The 18319-nt window shown below is 39.4% G+C and overlaps 1 protein-coding gene across 3 annotated transcripts in view; it reads right to left on the reverse strand.

Moving 5' to 3' along the window:
• The window catches only part of URI1 (URI1 prefoldin like chaperone), a 53504-nt gene extending 36014 nt beyond the window's left edge, over positions 1-17490 (reverse strand). The window contains exon 1 of one of the 3 annotated variants that reach the window (XM_045531744.1): positions 17347-17490. In XM_045531744.1, coding sequence (XP_045387700.1) covers positions 17347-17475 — 129 coding nt within the window. In that variant the 5' untranslated portion in view covers positions 17476-17490. Of the gene's footprint in view, positions 1-5308; positions 5330-17346 lie in introns of those variants that run through there. The other 2 variants (XM_045531747.1, XM_045531746.1) reach the window with 2 other exon arrangements.
• Between the last annotated feature and the right edge of the window lie 829 nt (positions 17491-18319).

Below are 18319 nucleotides of genomic sequence, written 5' to 3' on the forward strand. Positions count from 1 at the left end.
GTTTAAACTACGTTTATAATACTGAAACAATGAAATTAAGCACAAAAGTTATTTGTTTCCTTAAAGATATTTCAGTAGAGCCTCAATATGCTCAGGAAACAAATAAGAACACTTGTTAATAAGGGAAAATGTAATTTAAAAAAATAACACTATTTTTGAATGGCAATTTTAAAATTAACACTATTTTCAAAGATTGTTAATCATCTACTTTTAAATTACCTATCAATAAAAATTTTAAACACCAATCTAGAATAACACTGCACCATTTTGGAGACAGAGAAACTAAACGATAGAAACCAAAATGCTTAATATTGAGGCCATGTGGAAAAGACAGCAGCATTATCTGGTTTGCAACACACTGCTCCACTTTACTGTTCTAAACACCAACATTGCCTCTTGTACACACTCAACGTCTCACCCAAAAATTATAAGATTTTCTTTTTTCGATCTGTCACTAAATTCCTCTATTATAACATTTAATTCCTGAAATAAATGTCCTCCTCTGGGACATTTAAATACTAAGGCAGCAATCCCACACCAAAAAAATACATGCTGTAATCAGATGCCCAACCATACTACACATTAACTCAGCACAAAAAGTCCGTTTTAGAATGAAGATCTCTCAGTAAGTATCAATCACACAGCAACACTTAATAACAGTGGAAATATATAATAGAGCTCTGACTTTACATCTGGAAGAGCCAAGCTAAAACTACATCAGTCCATTTCACTGTTTCTGATTTGGCAGTCATTATAAAATAGACAAATAGAATTAAATGTAACTTGAAAAAGAAAAAAAAAACCTTCATGAAATCCTTTTTATAAGTTCCTATTTAACAACCCCATTAAAAGATGAGACCCAAAAACAGTCAGGATGTTTTCCAATCCCCACGCATGTGTTTCCAAGCATGAAGAGAGCCAAAAGCACAAAAAGAAAAGCCCTGCAAACCGTAAGAGCAGAATGTTCATTAACCTCCACACGATAATCCTTTCGTAGCTGCATATTAACTAGTTACATATTCATAATCACTTACATTATTTAAAAGACCTTCGATGAAATTTTCTAAGCTATATCCATTAGTGACAGTGTTAAAGGTTATAGAAGATAGTCTACTTCATGTTTCCAGGAAGCCTTTTTAATTAGTAAATATGTAAATTTGGCACATATGCTTTTTATGTTTAAGGAACTGGTCGGTGGTGGAGTGGCATGTGTTCCTGCCATCACTCCCCAGCCCACCTCCACTCTGTTCTAGCCATCCTCCCCATCCCCAGCCCTGTTCTTTCCTAAAATGGTCTCCCTAGGAACAGATATTCAAGGATAGACCAACAACAAAAACCCATTTCATAACTTACAAGAGAAATTTTCACTACCAAAATACTGCCTTACATGTAGTGTTTAGAACATCAGAGAGTTCAGTCCAAATGCAGACTAGGGAAGTGATATTCTGGAAATCAGAAATAAGGGGAAAGTAAAGAGGCAGGTCTGAAAACACCTGGGACAGCCTTCCGATGGTATGTCTACTCTTACCTTTGTTCATGTGATTTAAGGTCCACCTACTTTCAAAAAACATCTGAACCCAAGCAGTTGTATTTATTTATATTTTGAGGGTTTTTTTTTTTTTTTAGTTTTCTTCTCTTTTACAATAAGTTATTCAAAAGAAAAAATTAGTAAGTTTCTGTAACTTAGCATCCAAGGAAAATTTTATGAGCGAGAAAAATCTTATGATTCAAAGTTGAATGTACGTGGGTTATTTAAAAAAAAAAAAAAAAAAAAAAACACCACTTATTTTTCCTAAAAGGTAGATTACTCCAAATAATCTTACTTCTCCTGAAAGGGGACTCAGATTAATTCCTTTTAAGTATTAAATACAGTGACCATAAGGTAGTGAGCCCTAGTTTGTTTTTTAAGATAAATCTGCCAAAACATGCAAATGTTACCCCTAAAGAAAATGCCTTATTTTATCATTTTTATAAAAAGGATTAGTTTCTAGGCTTCAACTATTAAAATAAATGAACTAGTAAATTCTTTAAAATAATGACTGTACGTATAGTCAACAATTTGTAAATAAAATATGTACTTATGTAGTAGTACAGCAATAAGTCCACAGTAAACAAAAAAGACTATGAGCTGATTTACCACTTTGTAAGATACGATCTACCATTAACAGTCTTTATCAACAACCGAGGAGCTACAAAACAAAATTATATGGTACACTTTCTTTACAACACAAAACTGTTTTTAACCTATGAATAACAACAGTGGTATATGCCACTTCCTACCATGAAAATCAAGCTGTAAACAGTTCAATGAGGTAGGTTTTAACCTCTTCTTAAAGAGAGGAAACCTGTGTTCAGAGATGAAGTAACTTTAGCTAATATTACACAACTGTCCAAGAACTGGTAAGAGATGAAACCAGATTTTTTAAAACAAGGTCTATCTAACTGGGTCTATCTAATCCAAAAGCCCATACTCCCTGTAACGGACTGCTTCCAACTATCACACAACTCACTGGGTAACAGAGAAAGGTAGCTGGTCACATCTGCAGTCTACCTTTCCTAAAACACTGACTGCTGTTGCTGCTTCTCCTCCACTTCTTCTTCAGTCCTAAACTCACAAATGAGACCTTGCCAATAATGTCAATAAAAGCAAATACCGTAAGCGTTAAATTCACCAATTCACGAACATAAATTCTTACTACTTCCCATGTCCCATACAGCTACTGACTTTCAGATCAAATGACTAGGTAGAAACAACACATTTCCCAAGCATTATGGACTAGTGTGTGTGAGTGTGAGTTTGTGTGCGCGCGCGCGCGTGTGTGTGTGTGTGTGTGTGTGTGTGTGTATGTTTGGGGGCGGGCAGGAAGGTAACGGGCTAACCCCATAATTACTATCACATCTCGTATTTTAAGACACTTACAACAGCTAATAGAGTTAAATGCCCAGAACGACAATGACAGGCAGCCCATCCAACAATCTGTTTGTTATTCAGTACACTGGTGTCCTGCTAACATACACATTCTATTATAAAGGGTTAGAATATTATTTAACAAATTTTAAGGTCAATAAATTACATGGAAAATAGGAATAATAATAATTCTTTTGCTATTTTTCCTTAGAAGCTGCTTTTTAAAAATTATTTGATAAAGGAATGAATGAATGATTTAACATGCGGTAAGATCTCCAGTACTTAAAATTTCCATTTGTGCTATTTATTTTGGTGACAGACCACAAGGGGGCATCAACCTATGAGTTTTCCTAGTTAAATACAGTGTCACATTAAAACTAGACTAGAACAGAAAGCCAAAAGGTTAAGTTTGCTTCGTGATTTTTGATACTTCTTTCAAAAATGCTTCACTTCACTTTTAAAACTTTTCTCACTGTACTGCAATTTCAAATTTTTCCTGTATGGGTTAATGTATAAAATAACAGTTTGGGAATTGTACTAATCAGAGCTGTCTAAATTTATATAGTTTGCTTCTCTTGCTAGACTGTAGCTTCAAGACAGATCTTACTATTTTGGTTTTAAAGCTGCTGAGTCAAAATGAAAAAAGTATCACACATACACTGCTAACTGACAGTTACTTAAAGGCTAAAAATAATTTCTTAAAAGATAAATTGTCAATTAATTAGATGTATAAATGTTATTGCCAAAGTATACAAGAAGTGTACTTTCAACAAAATTAGCAAAAATTACAAATCTGTTAAATAAAGCCTTTTGTAAAGAAGACAGGAATTGACTACAGGTTCCTAACAGAAAAAAATCGCAATAAGCAGTGAGACAAATTAGAATAAACTGAGTGTTACTATATAAAAACCACCACAAAAGCAAAGACAACCATTTCACTTTTAAACAAATTGTTCTAAATCTGCTGAAAAGCAATTACAAAGAGCCACTTCTTAAAACACTTAAATGTTATTTAAAAATTTAGCTAAGATGGAATCAAAATGATCATCTTAATCCTTTTACATTTTAGCCAGTTTGCTCCCACACATGCTTTTCAGGCATTTTTTTCAGTATTCAAATCTAGTCTCTTTTTATAAAAACACAGGACTATGTCTAACGTACTTTGGTACCATACATCTCACTCCCTTGTTGGTTTTACCTACAAATTAGGGCTCTTTTCGTTACTCTTAATCCCAAGTATTCTGATTACATACAGTTTTCCCCTATTGGCAATATTTTAAGACTGGTGACGTGTCTAAGAATAAAAACACTGACATGTGTAGAGGGTGTGTTTCTGGGATTATCTGAATCAGGGATCCAAGAAACTCTAACTGTACTGGCTGAAAGCCCCCTGAGATAGGGGCCATTCTTATTCACCAATATTCACCTGCTATATATATATAGTCAGCATAAGTAAGTCCTTTTAAAGAAGTACAGGTCTGCAATCACTCAGCCAAAAACCCTGAGAGATGTTTTCCTCAGTTTAGAACTTTATATATTTTAGTAAGGTAATATAATACATGCATCAAATATTACAGAACACTCCTTGTAGCAAATATAATGACATTTGCAATTAAACATATGAATATTCAAAACGGAATAAATGTCTCACTCAAATCAGTTGCAGTTAGTTTTGTCAACAAATGAACATGCCACAAACGTAGGAATAATTTTGTTTTCAGTGCTTTTCTGAACTGCACATAAGAAACTGTGATCTGTATTTCTAAATCAGAAATACTGCCTGAATTGCAGCTTGCATGCCCACTGTCTTACTAGACATATTAATCATTTCCTCTCCACTCAGATACCTTCCGCCTTAGTAACCTTCCCTTTCCCCCATAAAAAATAGGCTAAAATTCCCATTTCTCCATCTGCAGCCACAATGAACAGAGAGTAGATGGACCAACCTATCTACTCTGGACATAAGGAAAGGCAGAGCTGATCAGAGATACTGGTCTTGAGAGCATGACCACATGGGATTTGCACATGCTAACAAACCACCTAAAGCTGGTGTGAAACAATACAGATATGCAAGAAAACAAAACACACACGCTCCCACGAAAATCCTGCCCTTGAGTTCCTCCTGACTTCTTGCAGCAATTTCTTCCAGAATTTCCTTCCGAGCATTTCTATGGTTTACAACTGACTAAGAAAATTTTAGAGTAGTAAATTTATCACACAGATTAGGATGATAATACGCCAGTGAAAAGCTCAAAGGAAACAAGTAATCCATTAAAGAGTAAATACAAAGAGAAAAATGGGGGGGAACATCCTCACTAGTAACAAAAAAGTCAAATTAAAGCAATCTCTGAAATGTCATTTGCAATAATGAAGCACATTTTTATTTTAAAGAAACATTACCTTCATTGAGACTGTAGTAAAATTAATACTAAATCACTGCAAATAGCCATGCAACTTCCAAACTCAGTCCAGACTTCTATCTCCAAGTAGGACAAAAAGCTTGTGACAAACCAGTAATTCCTCTGGTAACAAGACAGATAAACACAAAAATTCTCTCTTTAAAGGAATCCAAGCGTTGCCAAAGCAGTGAGGACAACAGGGTCTAAAAACTCAGAAAGGGGAGAACTGTGGATACGAGTAAATTGATAACCTGAAGCCACTTCCTGCTCAGACAATTCTGGGCACAGGCAGAAGGCCCTGAGCACACAGCCACAGCCAGGGGACAGAAACAAGCAGAGCCTTAGGCAGCCTCAAAAGGTTACAGTAACAAAATGAGACACATAAAGTCTTAAGCATACAGCTGGTTTCCCTCTCATGACATTTGTCAAATTCTGAAGTTGTAAAGGCCCAAAAGCTAAACTGAAACTCTGAAAAGCAAAGCTCAGGATGAAACAAAATTCAAAGTTCAGAAGCCTCCAAGGAAAGACGCCCGGGTGAACAAAACCAGGCTCTCATAATCCTAGCACTCTGGGAGGCCGAGGCGGGTGGATCGCTTGAGGTCAGGAGTTCGAGACCAGCCTGAGCGAGACCCCGTCTCTACTAAAAATAGAAAGAAATTATCTGGCCAACTAAAAATATATATACGTATAGAAAAAATTAGCCGGGCATGGTGGCGCATGCCTGTAGTCCCAGCTACCCAGGAGGCTGAGGCAGTGGAATCGCTTAAGCCCAGGAGTTTGAGGTTGCTGTGAGCTAGGCTGACACCATGGCACTCACTCTAGCCCGGGCAACACAGTGAGACTCTGTCTCAAAAAAAAAAAACAAACAAAAAAAAAAAACCAGGCTCTCAGATCAACGTGAAGGAACCAGGAGGAGCAGCTGCCTTCCTAACCACCCCCCTGGCCTTCACTCCACTCGGTACCTGCCTGGACTAAGGTGACCAGCTCCCCTTCCATCTACCTAGCAGAAGAAACGGTGAGCCTTTTCCAGAGAAAGAGACCATCTTCAGGAGCAGCTACAATTTTTTATGACAACCCCAGCATTTAATCAAAAGTTACTAGGATGCCAAGAAACAGGATCATATGACTAAATATCAAAAGGAAGAAAAAAACAAACCAGAACACAAAACCAAACACACATGCAATCTAGATACTGGAATTAATTAACTAGAATATTATAACAACGATTAACATGTTCAAGAAAATAGAGGAAAAGATGGCAAATTTCACTAGAGAATTGAAATCCATATTAAAAGATCAAATAGAAATTCTACAACTTAAGTACCTAAAATTAACTCAACAAATGGTGTTAAAAAGGAGTTAAACACAGCAGAAATCAGGATATTTGAACTTGATAGGTCAAAAGAAAATATCCCAGTTAAAATCCAGAGATCCAAAAATAAAAAATGGGAAATACAAAAAAGACCAATAAGAGACATGTGAAATACAGCATAACTGGATATGCAGAAAGAGATGCAAGAGAGAATGTAACAGAAGCAACACTGAAAAGATCTTCAATTCTGGATGTTCTAAAAATGATAGATTAGAAGGTATCAACCAAGAGATTCAAGAAACTCCAAGAACCCCAAGGAAGAAAATACAAAGAAAATTACATAAGGCACAACATAGTTACAGTGGTGAAAACCAAAGGAAAAGAGAAAACCTTCATGTGATTAGAGGCTGAAAATCAAAAAAAAATTTTAAATTGCAAAAAAAAAAAGAAGAAAGAAAACTTTAGTTGCAGCTGGGGGATGGGGTGGATACACTGCCTTCAAAGGAGCAACAAGAATTAGAACCAGAGCTAACTTCAACATAAAAATGACAGAAATAAGCCGGGTGCAGTGGCTCACACCTATAACCCCAGCACTCTGGGAGGCCAAGGCAGGAGGATCCCTTGAGCTCAGGAATTTGAGACCAGTCTGAGCAAGAGCAAGACCCTGTCTCTAATAAAATAAATAAATAAATAAAAATGACAGAAATGGAAAGATAATAGAATAAAACTTTGAAGTGCTGAAAAAAATAACTGAAAATCTATAATTATGTACATAGCAAATAGATCCTCCAGCATGAAGAAAAAATGAAAACATTTTCAAAAGAAACAAAAACTGTGTACCAACAGACTTTCATTAAAAGAAATAGGTTTATTAACCAACTAGACATTTTGTTATTAAATGTGATCTATAAAAAAATTGTTAAATGACTAGACATGTATTAAATAAATGTGATCTGTAAAAAAAAATACAAAGGGATTCTTCAGAGTAATATAAATGCAGAAAGAATTAAAGAGCAAATGTACACGTTAAGAAAAAGGTTGGGGAATGTAGAGATAAATCAATATTGACCACACAGAACAACTGAATACAGTATTATGGTGCTTAAAATATGTAGAATGGGTACAGAGTTTCAATTACGCATGGAAGCAGTAATTCAAGAAGTGGGTTTGCTGTTTTGTTTTTTATTTGATTTGGTGGGTATGTATCACAAACAAGTTAACAGGAGGAAATATAATAAAGAATGTCTGATTCATCTGAAGGCAAGCAAAAAAAAAAAGCAGAGAAAAAACATAAAAGTAGGTCAATAGGAACTACAATGAGACAGCACTCCACATTCACTAGGGCAGCTATTACAAAAAACAAAAACAGCAAATACCAAATGCAGCCAAACATGTGGTGAATCTGAAACCCTTGTGGACTGCTGCTGGGAGTGTGAAATAGCAGGACGACTGCGGAAAAACAGTACAGCAGTTGCTTAAAAACTAAACACAGATTTACCACATGATCCAGAAACCCCACCTCTGAGTACACCCAAAAAGAAGACTAAGCAGAGACTTGAACATGTACTTGCACACGCATGTTCACAGTGACGTTACTCACAGGTAGCCAGAAGATGGAGGCAACCCGAGTTATCCACTGACAGAGAACACTCAAAAATGTGCAATATGATGCCGAATACATTCTATAACACAATGGAATATCACTCAGTCCTAAAAAGGAAGGAAATTCTGACATATGCTACAACATGGATGAACCCTGAAAACTTTATACTCAGTGAAATAAGCCAGGCACAAAAGGACAGTACTCTGGGATTCCATTTATGTGAGGTATCTAGAGTAACCAAATTCATGGGGACAGAAAGCAGAATGGCAGTTGCCAGGGGAGAGAGGAACAGGGTTGTTGTTTAATGGGTGCAGAGTTTCAATTTTGCAAGATTAAAAAAAAATCCTGGAGATGAATGGTAGCTCATGGTTACGGCTGATCAATAATATGAATGTACTTAATGCCACTGACCTGTACACTTAAAATGATTAAAATGGCAAATTTTATTATGTATATTTTACTACAATTTTAAAAAATAAAAAAATAAACACAAAGTCAGTCAAATAGAAAAGTGATAAAATTAAACTAAATATATCAGAAATTCCATTATATATAATTGACTAAATACTCTAAATAAAAGGAAAAGAATCATGGCTCACACATGTACTTTCCAGCACTTTAGGAGACAAAGGCAGGAGGATTGCCTGAGGCCAGTTCAAGACCAGCCTGGGAAACATAGTGAGACCCCGTCTCCACAAAAAATTTTAAAACTTAGCCAGGCATGGTGGCACACCCCTATAATCCTAACGACTCGGGAGGCTGAGGCAGGAGGATCAATTCAATGTTGCAGTGAGCTATAATCATGCCACTGCACTCCAATCTGGGCAACAAAGCAAGACTCTGTTTCTTTTATTTTGTTTTGTTTTTTTAAAAAAAGGAAAAGATGTGCAGACTATTTAAACAACCATATGCTGTTTATGAGACACACTTTGAGCACATGCAGATTGAGGTTAAAAGAACTTTCTGCAAAAGACCATGAAAAAACAAAACAAGCTAGTGTGACCATACAAAAATCCATCAAAAGAGACTTGAAGGCAAGAAGCATCACCAGAGATAAAAATATTTCAAATGTTCAGATGAATACTCTTATACTAAAGCCATAAAGCTCAGAAGAAAACACAGATGTGCATCTTCATGACCTTGGACTTGGCAATGGATTCTTGGATATGATACCAAAAATACAAGCAATAAAAGAAAAAATAAGTTGCACTTCATCAAAACTTGTATGCATCAAAGGACATTATCAAGGAAGTGAAAGACAACCTATGGAATGGGAGAAAATATTTGCCACTCATGTATCTGATAAATCAGTTTAATATCTAGATGAAATTTTGGAAATAATGGTGACAGCTGCATAGCAGTGAATTTAATCAACTGTCACTGAAGTGTATACTTAAAAATGGTCAAAATGGCAAATTTTATACACATAAAATAATAAGATTGCTAGAATAAAAGATCTCTAAATTCTATTTCCTTTTCTGCTCCTACAAGTTTTTAAGTTCCTTGAGGTCAGAGGCTAGGGGGAAAAACTCCTGAAGACACTGGAAATCAGTTCTGGAAGCAGAGATGACACAATGGTTTATCTTTTTATCATCGTAAGTCCTAGAACAGACCATGCCAATGGAGAAAGAGAACTATACACATCTGAACTTAGTAAATGTTGAATAAAGGTTGACTGCCTTGAATAAGGAAAGAAAGGAAAATCAATGAGTGAACACTCCACATGTAAGAACAAAAGGAAACAGTATATTTCCATCCAGTTGGTCATTCGACAGGAAGAACTTCATCGTGTAGTAACTTGCAACAAGAACCTGGACCGCCCCACTTTTCTAAAATGACGTGGCGGTATTACTAAATTTCTTATGACCTTTGTACATCAAGATTTACTTAATATAAAGAGGACTGCTATGTTCAGATGCTGATTAAACTTTCCAATAAAACTGTTTTTCACTCTCCCTTATTCTTAGTTCTGTAAATTATTTGTAAAAATTACTTAAAAATAAAAGAAGTAGGAAGGGTCCACTGGACCTAGATGGTAAATGGTGATGACTATTCTTCCTAGTACGCTGAAGGTTAATGTATTTCCTTAGTACTGTCCACTGAAGGGGTCTTTTTTGTTGTTTGTTGGTTTTCTCTTTAATTTCAAAAAATTTAGGGAGTACAAGTGTTTTCTGTTACAGGGACGAATTGTATCATGCTGAAGCCAGGGCGTTCAGCGTACCCATCGCCAGCACAGTGTACATTGTACCCAACAGGTACATTTTTATCCCTCACCCCTCTCTCACTGCCCCCCTTCTTAGTTTTCAATGTCCCTTACACCACTTTAGGACCATCTATACCCCTCGTTTAGCTCCCACTTATAAGTGACAACACGTGGCATTTGTTTTTCCGTTCCTGAGAAAATCCACTTAGGATAACGGTCTCCAGTTCCATCCGAGTTGGCTGCAAAAGAAATTATTTCATTCCTTTTTATGGCTGAGTAATACTTTATGGTAAATATGTAATAGATCACATTTTCTTTATCCACTCATCAGTTGATGGGCACTCAGGCTGGTTCAGTATCTCTGCAACTGTGAAATTGTGTTGTGATAAACATTTGAGTGCAGGTATCTTTTTTAAAACATGGATGCGTGCAGAGGGAATGCTAATACACTGTCGGGGGGAATGCAAACTAGCACAACTGCTAGGGAAAGCAGTGTGGAGATTCCCTGAAGAACTAAAAGTAGACTGACCATTTGATCCAGCAATCCCACTACTGCAAATCTACCCAAAGGAAATAAAAGTGCCCTGATGCAATTAACAACCCAGTAGCAGTCAGCACTACTTGGGTTCACATCCTGGTTTCCAAGCATCTCTCATCAAAATGAACCAGGGCTCTTTGAAACACTAGTCAATTTCAGGACTAAGGCAAGGAAACTACCAGTAAGCCTGAGACATCCTAAAAGCAGGGGCAATGATCAAAGAATAGCAGAACAAGTCAAAAGAAAGCGTGCTGAGCCAGACTGGAGGGGCTCCCACTGGCCAAATTTAGGACTCGAGCATGAAAAGGACAAAAATTCTATCACTCTGAATTAAAAAAAAAAATGAGTTTATAGTGAAGCTGAAAAGGGGGGAAGGGATTGCTAGGCTCTTCTTTACAGAAAAACACCAGCTAATAAATACAGATGGTTAGAAAATCACTAATGTGCAAACACCAATATAATAACTGATTTAGGCAAAGATCACCCATAGCAAAAGGCTTTTGTGGAACAGGATATTTACAGTGTCTTCAAGTATTAATCATCATTTAAAGTTCTTATTCCCTACACAGGGGGAAAGGACCTTTACGGTGGAGAGACCTGGCAGATACCACCGCGGGATTAGTAACATCAACAATGGAAGAAAGTGACATATGAGTCTCCTAATGTTGTGCAATGGCAAGTAGTCATCATCTATGCAGTATTCCTTTTCTTCTTCTTCCTTTTTAAAGAGACAGGGTCTCACAGCTGTGTTGCCCAGGCTGGACTCCAATTCCTGGGCTCGAGAGCTCCTCCCACAACAGCTTGAGTACCTGGGGTGACAGGTGCATGCCACTGCACCCAATTACCTATGCAGTATTCTCGTGAAAAAATGTTTAACTTTTTTTCTTCACGATTATACTCATTAGACACCTCCAAATTGTGGAAAATTCTATGAGAAAACTGACCTGAACTCTTCAGAAATGCCAATACCATAAAGACAAAAGGCGGCAAGGAGATTATTTTAGATGAAAGAAGACTGAAGAGATAAAACAGCCAAATGCCACGGTGATCTCTGACTGGATCTTGGACTGAAACGGAGAGTTATACAGCCAGGCATGGTGGCGCATGCCTGCAGTCCCAGCTACCTGGGAGGCTGAGGCAGAAGGATCGCTTGAGCCCAGGAGTTTGAGGTTGCTGTGAGCTAAGCTGATCCAAGGCACTCTAGCCCGGCTGACAGAGTGAGACTGTGTCTCAAAAAAAAAAAAAAAAAAAAAAAAAAAGTTATAAATGACATTTTTTGAAAAACTGAGGAAATCTGAATATGTTTGCTGTCAGTGCTAATTTCTTTGGTCTGAAAAAAGATATTATGAGTATGTATGAAGATATTTACAATATATAACTGAAAAGGCATTCATATCAAAAATATGTAAAGAATTACTACGAATCAATTAGAACATTACAAACATTCCAATAGAAAATAGGTCAGAGATGATCAAGTATTTTACCAAAAACAGATTAAAAATCCAAGTAGCCAATAAACCCTTGAAAAGGAGACCAGCTGGATGCGTCGTGACCAGAAGGGCGGCCAACATGAAAAGAACAGACAATACCAATCGACGGTAAGGATGTGGGGCAGGGGAACTTCCACACCCGCTGGCAGGTGGTAACTGGTACAACCACTCTGGAAAAAAACACTGTAAGTAGAACTAAAAACACAAATACCCCATGAGAAAGTTCCAGGCAAAAACTAGAAATAACCCGAACTGTTCACCTGAGAAATTAAGAGCTCTTAATGAAGATTCTGACACCAAATCTGTCAATATCTATCACGACGCCTGGCACACACGGGATTTACTCCACAGAATGTAATCTCATCCTTTCCCGTCTTCACATATGCGTGACAGAGGGATACGTACAATTTCAGTGTGAAAACACATTCCAATGGCTTCCCACCTCACACAGCAAAAACCAAAAACCTCAGACGATCTGGTACTGCTCTCACCCCACTCACTCTCATCCGCTGCCCTGACTAGAAAGCTCGTGTCCAAAACACCCTCCACACATCCCAACAGCTCACCCCCCCCCACCTACTTCTTGGGCTCTGCTCAAAGGAAACCTAACAGACAAGCCCTCCTGCAGTGCTTACGTGACAGCCTTCCCTTCACTCAGGTCCTCACATTCTCTCTCTCTCCCTTACCTTGCTTTTATTTTTCTACCTAGCCTTACCTATCACAAACTACCAGACGTTTTAAATGTGCGAACTGCATGTCTTCACCACTAGAGTGTAAGTGCCATGAAAGCAAGGACTTTCTGTGTTTTGTTCATTTCTGCACACTCAGAACATGCCTGGCGCAGGGTAGATACCCTTGGCTTCTGGGCTTGGGGAGAATAGCTGCTATATAGGCTACATGGCTGACAATTCCTTAAACTACCTGCAGTTTAGTTTATCACAAGAAATATGAAATTCCTTCATTAACTTAAATTAGCTGTTCTGATTTATGAAAAATTTAAAATATTTACTCTTAATGCATTTAATTCCCCTAAGTTCTATATTAGGAAAGTATAAGCTATTCCAAAATTCCAAATGAGAATTATGCAAGGCACTCAAAAATAAACAAATTATCCTAATGAATTTCTAATCTTACTATTATCCTGAAAATAAGCCTATGAAAACAATACTACCATATATATCACTTTTTTTAATATTACAATAAAATCTTAGTAGTTCTGCTAATAAAAGATAATAGTATCTAGAGATATAAAATACAGATATCCCAGAAACATCACATTAGCCAAGAAACCAAAATTTCAACATAATGCAATTCTAAGATACAACAAGATTTAAAAAAATCTAGTACAAGGAAACCTCACTGAACAGCCCAAGCCACTCCAAAACAGTCCCAGATCACAGGATTTATGGCATAGGTCACTGTCTAGACAGGCTCCTAAGTAGCTTGCATTTTTCCACCAAATATTTTACTGCTGTTGGTAAAAACAGAGTTAGTTAAAAGAAAAAAAATTAAAAAAAAGTTTCCCTCCTCTCCCTGTATCTTTTGACAGAGAATTAAAATTAAACAAAACCTCTGAGGGAAAAAAGGATATCAACTGTAAGTTGGTTATTTTGACTAAGTTGTATCTATCAGCTCCAGAGTAACCAAGAAATAAATCCACCTACCTGTTGTTCAAACCAGCCATTTTTCAGGCTCAGAACATGCTTAGCAACCAAAATACAATATCCCAATTTTTGTTAAAATTAATTAATGTAAGTTTTATCAATAGCCTTTATTGAAAAAACTAAAATCCTAATCCATCCTATTTCACAAACTTTTAGGTACTATAAGAAATAAAATTGTGTGTTTTCCTATATAGTGTGAATATTTACATACATATAAACACAACTGGAACCATACTATACATACTACAGTTTTTAATGCCTAATTACATGCATTATTATAAATAAACCTGCAGGAAACCTTTCTTACATGTCTTTTTGCTAAATCAAAAAGAAATAAACCAAAGTTTTAACTAAGAAAAAGTTTCAGCATTGAGTCTGTAAGTGAAAGTGAAAACAATGTTAAAAGATTTTGTCCATTTACTACAGATGTGTCACTCACTGGGACTGACTCATTCATGCCCCTTGTTTGCCCTTTTCCTCAGGTTGCCAATTTTTGTGCTTTTTATTCAGTGCTCCAGAAACTAAGTAAGGAAAAAAAATCACAGAGAGGGACCCAGGTAAAACTTGTTATAGCCTTACCTGAATTTTTTTTAAAAAGAACAAAACTGATGAGCCACATTTAAATCACATTACCCACCAGCCTCTCTCAACCAATGTTCCCAGAGAAAACTGCGCCCTAAGCCTAAGGTATTGTATGTAAGGATTGTATGTAAGGTATTCATCGCTCGCTCTCTCCATCTAGAGCCAACTAGCTGGGCACCAACGCAGGGAAAACTGTCAAAACAACCATTCAGAATCATTTTCTCCCAGGTTTAATTCTCTCTCCTGGAGCCCAGATAGGGAAAAGCCAAGAACTTAAAAGCATGTGTGACTGGACTTATATAAAGGAATAGTGGCTGCCACACAAATATGAAGCTACCATGACATTTTCCCCTTTTACATGCAGAACATCACCGTGCTTCTACTTTACTAGAGTTCGCTGTACTCCTACAATGGGGCTGGTTTTAAGGCCTAAATAAAGTCCCTCGCAAAAAGGTTCAATTTACTGTTTACTATGTGAAGTTTTCCCATACTAAGCTATAAATAAAGTATAGCTATCAGCCGGGCATGGTGGCTCACGCCTGTAATCCTACCACTCTGGGAGGCCGAGGCAATCGGATTGTTTGAGCTCAGGAGTTCGAGACCAGCCTGAGCAAGAGCGAGACCCCGTCTCTACTAAAAATAGAAAGAAATTATATGGACAACTAAAAATATATATAGAAAAATTAGCCAGGCACGGTGGCACATACCTGTAGTCCCAGCTACCCGGGAGGCTGAGGCAGGAGGATTGCTTGAGCCCAGGAGTTTGAGGTTGCTGTGAGCTAGGCTGACGCCACGGCACTCTAGCCGGGGCAACAGAGTGAGACTCTGTCTCAAAAAAAAAAAGTATAGCTATCTAACCAGTTTATTTTGTGGCCTTATGGGTCTCCTGTCCACTGAAGCAGATCCTTCCATTAAATAAATCTAGTCCATTTACTGAGAGGCTTTATCATGAAGTGGAGAATAATTTTATATACCGATGACAGATATGCACATGCTTATTTCATGTGCCAAATTAACATTAACACAACACAGAAAAATAATTTGGCAATATCCGCTGTCCGCTGAAAACAGTCCATTCAGTTTCCCACAGGGCTGTAAGTGAAAACGCAGTTAGCTCAGGTGTAACTCAACACCCTACCAGAAAGCTGTTCAGAGCACCCCAGAAGTATCCTTTGTATTTCAGCAGCACTAAAATCAGAATAAATCCACGGATCTCTCTTTTTAATATGCCAAATGGGAGAAAACATATCAAGTCAGCATTATGCACACAGTATATATATATACTATGAAGGGGCAGAGTTATCCCCTACAGACGAAAGGCAATGGAAACACCGTTCTCTGAGGGTCTGTTTCACATTTTCTGAAAAAACTAAAAACGTAAATAGTCTTGCCAAAAGCAACAAGGTTTCATACAGGACTGTTTTTTTCTCACTTCTTTTTCTATTTTTCTCTTTAAAAGAAAAATTAAGACCATTAATGTCTTATAATTTAAACGAGCCAAACTAGTTGAATTTTTAAACTTTTATTTTGAAAGAAAAAAAAGGCACCAAGTTTAAAATCCAACACTTGTATGTGGTATTAGAGAAAAATGGCTGAGAAAGGGAAATCCAGTGCACAAAATAATTTAAACCAGCCAGAACAAAGTAGGAAAGATTCCCACAGTTCATCACAACAGGTGGTTTCCAAGCAAACCAGGGTTGTTTAGGTTCTATGAAAAGCCCCATCTAGTCGAATTGAGTATATTTATGTACCTACACAAGTACCCATTTTTATACAGGAATGGTCAATTGAAAAAGTCAGAGGCTCTCAAACTATAGTTTTGAAGCAACTTCCTCACCCTTTACTCCATGATACTCTCTCCCAATACAGCACAAGACATTTTAAGTAAATTAAATATTGCTTTTCAAAGTAAGAATTTCAAGATACTTCAGGAGATAGAACCAACCTGAAATACCACAGAAGGCACGGTAAAATCTCAAATTTAACAATGCAACTATTTCTTAAATAGGGTATGCTTTTTTTTATATATACAATCCCGTTAAGAAATGCAAAACTTTCTCCCTCGTCCCTGGTAGTTTAAAAACTAATAACTCACTGTGCGATTTAAACTAAATTTTTAAAACATAGCATTCTACTTTGAAAGATACTCAATAACCCGAGCTGGGACTGCACACGCAGCACACCGTTACAAACGCAGTGAAACTTTTAAGTGCACCCCCATACAGAGCGACAGAGAGGACACATTTCGAGCAATGTTTAGACAGTAACAAGCTAAAGTAAATTCAGGTGAACACGTCCACCTGCAGCGTGCGTCCCCCCCCCAAAGCCCCCACGCACTCACGCGAACCTCAAGTCTGAAAACTCGCTTTAGTGCACGAGTTAAACAGACGGTCACACCCCTCTTCCCCATCTCCCCCACTACGTCCCCCAAGGTCAAAGGGCAAAGGGCTCTGGACAAAAGGCAACAAGAGCACGTGACAGAAGTTTCTCCCACACTCTCCCCCTCAGGAGCGGAGGCCGCGCTCCGGCCGGCGCGGGGTCGGGGGCTCGGGGCGCAGAGGCCGCGGGGCGGGTGGGCCCGGGGGAACCGGAGCGGCCCCCGAGACCGCGGCCACAGACGGCCGGGCGGACGGCCGCGGCCTGTTACCTTTTCCTGCTCCTCGCGCAGCCTCGCCAGCTCCGGGGCGCGCGGCGGCGCCGAGGCTGAGGCCGCGGCCGGGGAAGAAGCCGGGGCCGGGGCCGGGGCGCGGGGCTCGGGGCCCGACGGGGCCTGCATGGCGGGCGCGGCCTCAGCGGGGCGAACGAGTCCTGAACCAGTGCCTGCGGGGGCGGCGGCCCGGCGCCCGCGTGCTCTCCCTCATGCGCCGCGCACCCGGCGCCCGGGGGCCCGCGCCCGCCTTCGCCGCTGCCGCGGGGGCCGCTGCTCGCGTCCGCGCTGCCCGCGGCCGCATCTCACCGGCGCATGCCGCCCGCCGCCGCCACAGCCGCCGCGGGCTCGGAGCACAGGCCAGACCGGAACGCGCCTCTGCGGTGGCCGGGCCCAGCCTGGCGTCCCACGCCAGCCGCGCCTCCCCCGGCCCGCCCCGCGCTGCACGTCGGGAGGTGCGCGCAGGCCCCGCCCCGCTCTGCGAATCAGGGAGCGCAGGCCCCGCCCCCAGCCCGCCCCGCGCGTCACGTCAGGAAGCGCAGAGCCCGCCCCGCCCGCAGGCCCCGCCCCCGGCCCGCCCCTGGATGCACGGGGCTGGCGCGGCTTGGCTAGGGCTGGTCACCGGAGCCGTTGGAGCCTCGGGAAGCTTACGTTCCTGCGCAGGGCTGCCTCCCCGGGTCTGGCGTCGCGTCTGCCGGCGGAAGCTGAGTCCGTGCACCGAATGGTTCATAAGCACGTTTAATTTTAGCAAATTGACTTCTTCTCTGTGCCTTTTTAATGAATTAAAATATGCAGTTGTACTTTGCACGTGCATTGATCACCGCATACCATGCATTTTCCTTATACGTGTCTTGATCTGCTGTCCTAGCACCAACGTGCCGCTGCGAATGCACTAGGAGGTTTGCAGGCGTAACTTCGCCCCCACTTTCCTCTTATTTCATTTTTTTTTTTTTTTCTTGTGTCTCATGTCAGA

The sequence above is a fragment of the Lemur catta genome, chromosome 19 (assembly GCF_020740605.2).
Source record: "Lemur catta isolate mLemCat1 chromosome 19, mLemCat1.pri, whole genome shotgun sequence".
NCBI classification, from domain to species: Eukaryota; Metazoa; Chordata; class Mammalia; order Primates; family Lemuridae; genus Lemur; species Lemur catta.